The sequence below is a fragment of the Fukomys damarensis genome, unplaced genomic scaffold (assembly GCF_012274545.1).
Source record: "Fukomys damarensis isolate Sample0158 unplaced genomic scaffold, DMR_v1.0_HiC HiC_scaffold_16, whole genome shotgun sequence".
NCBI classification, from domain to species: domain Eukaryota; kingdom Metazoa; phylum Chordata; class Mammalia; order Rodentia; family Bathyergidae; genus Fukomys; species Fukomys damarensis.
This window is the reverse complement of record NW_022900928.1, coordinates 108,774,507-108,784,426: the sequence shown is the minus strand read 5'-3', so window position 1 is coordinate 108,784,426 and position 9,920 is coordinate 108,774,507. Positions and strand designations below refer to the sequence as shown.

At 36.5% G+C, this 9,920-nt stretch overlaps 1 protein-coding gene across 14 annotated transcripts in view; it reads right to left on the bottom strand.

Moving 5' to 3' along the window:
- Pikfyve (phosphoinositide kinase, FYVE-type zinc finger containing) overlaps window positions 1-9,920 on the bottom strand; it is a 120,655-nt gene that overhangs the window by 55,412 nt on the left and 55,323 nt on the right. For all 14 annotated transcript variants that reach the window (XR_778673.2, XM_010616067.2, XM_010616065.3 and 11 more), the window contains 5 exons: window positions 9,353-9,482; window positions 8,859-9,039; window positions 8,133-8,207; window positions 3,980-4,087; window positions 87-227 (listed from right to left, as the gene is read on the bottom strand). Coding sequence is in view for 13 of the 14 variants with exons in the window: in XM_010616067.2 (XP_010614369.1) it covers window positions 87-227; window positions 3,980-4,087; window positions 8,133-8,207; window positions 8,859-9,039; window positions 9,353-9,482 (635 nt within the window). In the remaining variant the exon portion in view is untranslated. The remainder of the gene's footprint in view (window positions 1-86; window positions 228-3,979; window positions 4,088-8,132; window positions 8,208-8,858; window positions 9,040-9,352; window positions 9,483-9,920) is intronic.

Genomic DNA, 9,920 nt, shown 5'->3' with positions numbered 1-9,920 from the left:
TATATATATACTGTGAATTACATACACACATACTGTGAATCTGAAAGCATTCATTTTTACAGTGATATAAAAATAAGAGCACTCACGGACTTTACATTAATGACCAATGTAATACCATGTTCCAGTAACATGTCCTGGGCAATCCGAGACACTGTTTTCTCAACCAGGACCAATGTGGGTCGAACATCAACTATTCGCTGAACATAATTCTTTAGGAATTCCCTTTCCTAAGTCAGATAAACCAGAAATATTATAACCATTCAAGACCTAGACAAATTAAAATATCAAGACAACTTAATTATTAATATAAATCTCAGCCTAAGTGTTTTACCCACAAATAAGTCTGACACAAAATTAATTCAAATATAATCAAGAATTTCAGTCATCATTCTAAACTGATTATGCTGAAGATTTTCAAGAGTAATTCCATTCTCCAACTAATTTCAGTTTGAAAGAATTTCAATCCTTAAATAGCCTATATTACAAAACTTGAACTTCCAATTAGCTAGTGCTCAGAGGTTAAAAAATTGCATTGAGCAATCACTAAATCTAACCTCATAACCCTCCCGAATAAAAGCAATGTTTAAATGCTTTTAATATGGTTATGAATTCTCTCTTTCCCAGAAGCATCTCTTCTTTGGAATATTAGAAAAACTAGCTCTTCAACTGATGCTATTTCAGCTACTTCCTAGTTCCAAACTCCCAACCAATCATAATCTACCTTGAACACCCAGCAATCTAAAATGTAAATTAATATAACTTCATCATTCAAAGCAAATGAATATTTTAAATAATAACCAGAGTTAAAAGAATTCAATGTGTTAACTCTTTTATAAAATTTCCGGGCTCTACATAAGAAACAACTGAAAATGTACATGATTCTAACTCCTGCTCTATGTACCAACAGTGTTTTCTGAGCAAGACTGTATTCGTGTTAGCCACTAGCAATACATGAGCTTATTTCTGCAATGAACGTGACCAGTTATGGAGTATATTTCTTCTAGTCTTTGCCTGCTTTCCTAAGACAAACTTACAGTTTCAAATTCTCCCATTAGTAACAAAATGGAATTTGCCCCCTGAAATGTATTAATTTTCTACTCTGCTGACTCAGTTACAATATTTTTGGGTGAGGTACTGGGGATGGAACTCAGGTCCTTACTCTTGCAAGGCAGGTGGCGGCACCACTGAACTAAATCCCTGGCCCTCAGTTATAATTTAATAGCATTAAAAATGTCTTTATTTTTGCAGTTCCAATAAAGTATAATTAAAATCAACTTTTTAAAGTTTCTGCCTCTAGTATATGGATGGCAAATAAATTTCTTCTCAGTTCTAATTAAGTACTACAATTGTACGTGAAACACTGCATGAAAAAGATGCCCTTGTCCAAGCTCAGCCAGGTAAGAGTACCAGGAGGTAGAGCACTGAGTACAGAGAGCTTGGCAGACCAACAGAGTTCACGGGCCCTGCCCCAGGAGACAGTCTAAAGTCACAGCCTAATAATCTCCTCACCCCTTTGTTCCTCATTCTCCTTTTTCTATCTACCTTTCTGTTTCTTCTCTAATTAGTAATTCCACCCTGGGTAGACAAGAAGAAGAGAGGAGAGGAAAGAAAGGAAAGGAGAAAGATGAAGGGAAAAATAAGAAAAAAGGGAAAAGAAAGGAAAGGAAGGGAAGAAAAGAAAAGAAAGGAAAAAAATCAGCTGAAACTTTGAATTCAAATCTTTTTTTCAATTCAAAAAGATTACTAGGGCAGGAGTTAAAAGCACCATGAAACTATCTAAAAGAAATGATGAACAAGATGCTTTACATTTTCTGAGCTGAATCTTGTTTCTTTTGGTTTTATTTTGTTGTTGTTGTTTTGGTTTTTGGCTTTTTTTGCTTCAAGGTGTCACTGTGTAGTTCTGGCTGTTCTCGAACTCATGATGTAGCTCAGGCAGCCCTCAAACATGCAGAGCTTCTCCTGCCTCAGCCTCCCAAGTGCTGGAATTATAGGCATGCACCACCACATCTAGAAAAATCATGTTTCTAACATATCTAACCTCAGCACACTTCTCTAACATGAAAAGATTTTATTTTGTAAGCTGATTGCAATAATAAAGTAGGCAAATTTAAATAATACAATAATATCTATGGATTTCAATTGCTCTACTTCACTTTAATATCTCTACAACCAGGATGCATCTTATAATCAATGCAGTTGTGACCTAATCCTTTTAAAGTCCTCTGCTAAAATCTTCTGTGAGACCAGAAAAACTCCAAGACTGCGGATGGATGCAGAACTCAGTGGCAGAGTTCAGGGCATGATGAACAAGTGTGCCCCTGATTCCCATCACCGCAAAAAAACAAAAATCAAAGTTTTTCACATTCTGTAAATGACACTAATTGTGTTTCCTCTCATTCCTTTTAAATTCTCTACTGAAAAGTCATAGTAATCAAAAGTAGAACTAAATCTAAGCCTCTCATTTTTTACTGGTGACATTAGTTGAGTCCAAAAAGACTGAGGCCAGAGTAACAGGCTTAAGATCAAGAGCACAGTTTCAAAATGCACTAGGCCTTTAACCAAGCTCAGTTTTGCTTACTGGCATCTATGAATTCAGAACAAAAATGATTGGGAAAATGTGATCACCTTGAATTTTCAAACATGCTTTTCCTAAATATTTCTGTAAGTAGGCATAAATTTCTCCTGTAATATGACATTTATGCTAAAAACTTCCCATTTTGAATCAACCACATTTGAATGACCCATTTGAATGACCACAAATTAAAATTAACAGCATTTCTGAGAAAAACATGTGCAGGAGACTTCAAATCCATACAGTTTCATATCCATAGCACTAACACTTCAACAGAGAACTTGGACAGCCCAGACAGCCAGCTAGCAGAGATCAAGGCTTCCTCAAAGGAAATTTAAAAGTCACATAAAGAACTACAACCATACATCAGGACACAGAGTGCTGAGCAGTAAGACTACCAACAGACACATAGGGCTCAGTTACACCTCCCTGGGGAGAGGGCCTGCAAGGAAATGATCACTTTTAACTTCTTAAAACAGAGCCTAAAGTTAGGCGTCCTGGTGCATATCTGTAACTGCAGTACTCAGGAGGCTGAGGCAGGAGGATCACATCAAGTTCAAGGCCAGCCTGGGCTACATAGTGAGTTAGTTCAAGGACACCTGAATTATATAGCAACATCCTGTCTTAAACAAACAAACAAACAAACAAACAAACAAGCAGCTCTAAAAAGAGTCTTGCCTGTATAACAGCTAAGGCTATTTTTAATTCTAGATGAGGATTATAATCTTACTACAGCTATTCTGGGCCCCCTTGCTTAGGAAAACCACACAGAAACCAGCACAACTTCCATCTGGCATTTCCCTTCTCACCAACTATATACAAGTTAAATGGTATTTCAGAAATGTCTTTTAGTAGAACAGGCAACATTATAAACTGGAGATTCTATCAGGACCTGAAAAGTTCCAGAAATTTTCTCAGTAAATCAGTGGCCCAAGTGGGAAAGAGAATCCAGTATCTGGGTTTCACTTTTGTCTTCAATATATTCCCAAACAATCATGTGTTCCCTTTAACAATTTAGCACTTTAAAAATGAGTGACAGAGGGTTGAGCAAGCTAGTTCTAAATAATACATATAAGTATCTTTTACAATAAATTTTTAAAATATAACATGAGCAAGACATTTCCTTTAAAAATAATTAAGAGATCCCAAGTATCATAGTAAAATACATCCTTCAAAAGGAGAAAAAAAAAGAGAAGAAAAGAAAAAAATGGTAACAAAGCTTCTGTAGATAAGGAGGGGAAGAAGGGTTAGAGGAAAAGGAATGGGAAAAAAAGAAGAATCAAGATATATCATGTACAAGTACAAATTCTCTATGATGAATGATCTTTATATCTAAAGTATACTAATAAAATTAATTTTTAAAAATCACATCCCTCCGAATTATTAATATTCAGTAGTAAATAATACCTGAAGCACAATAGGATCAATGCAAGTAAACTTAGTTTCTTCTCTGTAGAGATACTCAATGGAACACTTCAACAGAAGAATTTTGGGGTTTTTAATACAAGAATTCATCTGAAATAAAATGAACAGTTGTTAAAGCTGCTAAAGTTTGCATTTTATACAGACCTCTTTTAGTCATAATTCTAAATTCCCACTGCTCATAATTACTAGTAACTTAAAGCATATCATTTTACGAGTGTGAATATATTCTCATTTAGTACTTTTAGGTTACTTTATTTTTTTCAAAATAAATAATTTGTTCAGACCAAGGCAAAAATTTTTAAAATGTGGCTTTTAGGTGGTAAGTCTATCCCTTTATACTCTTAACTTTTTTAAAACTTTAATGCTGTAAGAGGATATCATGCAGGGCTTACAAAAAGGCTATTTCACAAACTTCACGAGATCAACTCTGATAGCAAATTTCTATTCAAGAGATGGAGGGAAAAGAAGAGAAAGAAAAAGCAGGTGAGTTGTGTTACGTACATGTACCAACTTCCCACAACGAATATAAATATTATCACATATATACTAATAAAAAAAATAAATTTTAAAAAAATATTGTACAGTTATGGTACTGTTGGGTATTTTATGTACATATTATTCATTATTTATGATTCAAAACTGGTTAGGTAGTCATAATGGTTGAGAAAAACCACTATTTGTATGTTTATGTGAATACTTTTTACCTACAAACTGCCCCCCGTTTCCCACTCACAGAAAGCTATTAATAAGAATTGAACCTATAAAACATATTGGAGCTCTCAAGTGCAAATTATTGTCTGATGTAAAAAAATAAAAATTCAAGTAAGCTGGGTGTGGTGGTGCACATCTGTAATCCTAACACTCAGGACACGGAGGTAAGAGGATTGCTCTGAGTTCAAGGCCAGCCTGAACTATATAGTGAGACCCTCTCAAAAAAAACCCAAAATGCAATAAAAAAAAATTCTTTTCAAGAGAGGTAAATAAGGAAAAACAAAACAAAACAAAACAAAACTCAAATGCCCCCTTAACATATCTGTAACAGAATAAACTTCCAAATGGGTAGAAGAGGAAGAAAAGAGTTAAAAATACCTCCTGAACATATTTCTAATAGACTAAATTTTCAAATAATCATTTCAGTTGGCAAGCTGAACTGGGTAACATGAAGTTAAAAAGAAAATTTTAAACCATCTCCAAAAGTAGAGACTCAGGAAATGTATCCCAACCATGCAACAAAATGCCACGGGTAGCCTGGCCTGCACACTGTAATCACGGTATCATACTGACCTCACTTACAGAGCTCACACTGGCAAAGAGCTCTGAGAACAGTGACTCACTACCTAAGGAATGATATTCAGGGGTCTTTCAGCCATTGCAAACGTAAGACTATCTCTAAATATGATCAGAGGGTCAAGATAGTCATTCATGCATGCATTTCTACCACAGGCACATATAGCTCTGCAATTCTGCAATTCCTGAGAAAAACACATTTACCTATTAATTTAATTTGGCTTAAAAGTAAACATCACTTAATCTGGTTAAAATACAACTTTAAAGAGTAATTTTATTTTAATAAGGCTATTAATGAAATGAGAGGAATAAAGATGTGCCATATACAGGACCCTAATTACACCAATCAATGTAAACACTACATGTAATAATATGAGCTATATCAACAAGTATGAAATAGGTGAAAGGGGAATCAGAGGAGGAGGGAGAGAGGGATAGAAGGGGAAAGGGATTAGTTAAAAAAAAAGTTGTACTGTATACCCAATTCCCCAAGATGACTGTAAACTCCACGAACCGCAAACACATACTAATAAAATTTTTTTGTCTACTAATGAAATAGTACCTGATCTGGGGCCATTGCTATGGAATTTTTTTTTTCCAGCGGCAAAGTTTATTTGAGAAAGTAAAAGTGAAGAGTGAGAGAGAAACTGGCTCTGCAGAGTGAGCTCAGGCGGTGGAAAAGAGGAAAAAGCAAGATAAAAGTACACCCTGGAGGAAGCAGGGTGGGTCATAAGGAAAGCCTGCTATGAAATAATACTGAACCCAAGCATACTTTTACTTATCATACTTTTACTAACAATCTTCTGGAGGCACAATGTCTTACAGTCAACCCTCCATATCTATGAGTTCCACAGCCATGGATTCAATCCATGGGGTCAACCAATCAGACAGAAAATATGTGGGGGAGAAAGAACCATGTGTGTAAATATGCAGAGATTTTTTTTTCTTGTGATTTCCTATACAATATATAGTATAACTACTACTAACCAAAATTTACATTACAGTTATAAATAATCTAACAATGACGTAAAGTAAGCAGAAGAGTATGCAAGATTATATGCAAATACTACACCATTTTATAGAGAGAGCTTGAGCATCTTCACATTATTAACATCACCAGAGGACCCTGGAACGAATTCACTGTGGATGCCGAGGGACAACTGTATTAGTCTCCATTTAAAAAAGAATGAAAAACAGGACTACAGTTTATCAATCTACTCACTCGAGCTAGGAATCTCCCTCAGCTTTTTTTTTTTTTTTTTGGTTTTTTGAGACAGGGTCTCACTATGTAGTCGAGACTGACCTGGAACTCACTATGTAGCCCAGGCTCATCTCAACCTCAGCAATCCTCCTGCCTCAGCCTCCCAAGTGCTGGGATTATAGGCATGCGCCACCATGCCCAGCTCTCCCTCAGCTCTTAACTGTAACAAAAGTTAGTATCTCCAGAAGTGAGGCCAGGGTATCTCTATTTTTAATAAATTCCCTTGGTGAATCTGGAGCACAGCAAGGTCTGAGAACACTTCTACATATATCAATAGGTCACCAAAATGTGAGAACCAACAAAGTGACACTGGAAAAATTTGGAGTGCCTCTGTCTTCTGTTTTATCTATTAATCTTTTATCAAAATGTATTAGTTGTACATATTGATGGGGTTAGTTGTGCTATTTCCACACATGCATATAGCACTGGAGTTCCTATTTTAATGTGCACCATGATTCCCTCCTTGGCATCCAGGCAGTCCCACACTCCTAAATCTTTTAAATGAGAATTTGTAAGGGGCTGAGCTTAGGAATCAACATGTTTCACTAGGCCCCCAGGTGATCATGCTATATACTGTTCTCTGAGAATCAGAAGCTTTCCAAGCAAAATTTAAGTCTGTTACTGGAATACAAAGCCCTTGCCTGCTTCTTCTGGCCTCATCTGCCATTGCCCATCTGACATGTGACAAGCTCAGAGATTCCTTAATCCCCAAAGTATTTTACTCCAACCTCCTTGCTAGTGCAGGAAAAAAGCTTCAAGACTGAGGGCAGAGATAGCACAGGTGAGAAGGAAGACAGAGTAACAGTGATAGTTCTGTAGCTTAGCCCTACAATGGAGAACAGTATTACAATGCTAAGTGCTATGGTTTGTGTTGAAGATGCCCCCAAAAGGACTCATATAGTTATGGGTGAGGCTTTTCAGAGGTGGCTGGATGGAGAGTATGGGATTGATTCATGATGCAATGCTAGGACCAGGGCACTAGGAGTAAGGGTGTGAATGCTACCTGCCCTAAGTAGCCCAGATGAGATATAAAGAATAGAAAGAGCTATGGTCGCCCCTTGTTGCTTCACTATTTTCTGCCTACAATGAACTGTTTCTCCTTTGTGATGCCTGTCAGCCCTGTTACTCTGCCTTGGAACCAGCTAACTGCGGACTAAAACCTATACAAACTGTGAGCCAAATAAACCTTTTCTCCATAACTTCAGGTGTCAGGTATTTTGTCATAGCAATGAGAAAAGTAACCAAACCATTATGCCTCTTGGACTCCAGAAGAACCATATCACCCTAAGATGTGGCAGGATCTAAAGAGAAATAATATCATCAATATTCTAGAATCCTGTTGCTCTGAAAGCCTAGACTTCCTCCTCCCTTCAACCTGATGAATTCCCTTTATGCAAATTATAATCCATTTACCATCAACTCGAGAAGACCTTCCACGAACCTCCAAAATTTCACCTGTATGGCAGACACTGTTAGTTGCCCTTGATGCCTATCTGCCCATTCTTCCATGATTAAGGGATCCCAACTTGTTACCTGAGCTCCCAGTCATAATCTGCTTTACTTCAGCATTGACTTGAATCACATTACCTTTTTATGTGCAATGTTCTTCGTACAAACAAAGCCATTGACAACCACAGAATCAAATTTCTTTCCACCAGGAATCTAATGGAATAATAAAAAAAAAAAATTCAAAGATAAATCCTTAAAATCCATTCAGGTGAATGCTCTTATTTTTTTTACATGTTTTATTTTAACTATTACATGATCTAATAAGCACAAGAAGTTCCAGAATACCTTTATTCCTTTTAGCCAATGACTAATGGCATCTCTTTGCATGATGGTCTATTTTCCTATCCCTATTCTCTAATGTAATATTTGACTCTAAAATACTCAGTGACTGAATAAATCTACAGTGATTAAAACCAATATTGTTTAAGTTAAATACGTGAAAAATACACGAACTCCATTACTTAAAGCAATTAGCCACTGATTTTTCTCCAAACAGCTACAGACTGGTGAGAACAGGCTTTCTCATAACTAGTATGTCAAGAAGAAGAAGTGAAAAAGCAAACAACTGTATTTGTTTGGTTTCCACCTCATCCTCCACTCAACTTGCCCCTTCCATCCACCTCTCACTTCCTGCGTGGCTCCCACAGTCACTAAGTGCACTGCTAACAAAGCAGACAGCAAAACACCCACCAATCACTCAGTAACCCTTACAGCGATGACTTTGTAGATTACCAGTAGGAGACAAACTGCCATCAGGCTGGCCTCACCCATTCCTCATATTTACAGAGCATTAGGAGAGCCCACCTTTTTAATGTGGACAAATTGACGGATATCCATGTCATCATCCTGGTTCTTGACATCAGGTCGGACTGTCTGAACAACCTGGCAGACTAGTGACACAATGATGTCCCTCCAAGAGGGTGATAATGAGTCATTATGGAGCAACTGCTGGAGAAGTGCCATCATGTGGTTATGATTAGCTGAACTACAAAAATGTTACAAAACAGAAGTTTGCATAGTTAATACAGCTAGACATGATTTCTGAAAACATAATAAGCAGTCTACAAAGAAGTATCTCAATTACATCTCTCAAGATCTCATTATTTCATATATCTGCACCTTAGTGGTTTTTGCACATACAGTAAATGAAATCTGTGAATGTAGTCAATTAAGATGTCTCCATTAATTTGATGAAATGAAATTTTAAGATGTAAAATGTGGTAGTTTGAGAAACTATTCACTTGCCTAAGTCACTGAAGGTTCTGAAAATAGAAAATTAAATTAAAACAGTGCCTTACAGCAACCTCTCCATGGCTTGTTTCTCCCCATTCTCCTCTCTCAGGAGCTCCAGATTGTTATGATGCCAACCCAAAGGTGTAAAAGGCAGTTCTTTGGATTTTTCCTCTACTCGGCGATTAAACAAGGATTCTAAGTATAAAAAAGAAGTTAATACTTCATCATCACATTGTACACCATCTACTCACACAGGTGCAAATTACCAATTTCTCTTTTTAAATTTTTTATGTTGGCCAATATAAATTATTGGTATAAAATGGCAGACATATAATAAATACACAATACATAAAATGTCATCATACATAAATACATATGTACATACACAAATATATTAAAAATACAGAAGCAGAGGCTGTGGTATAGCTCAGTGGTCTATGTGCCTAGCCTATGCAAGGGCCTGGGTTTGACCACAGATTCCCAGCACTGCAAAAAGGAAAAGCAAAAGAGAAGTAACTGATAAGATCCAAAACCCAAAATAAACTGAAAAAAGCAAATTTACATAAAGGACTAGGATCAAGCCAAGAATACAAAAATGGCTTCTGAAAGGCAAACAAAACTGCTTTTTGCACT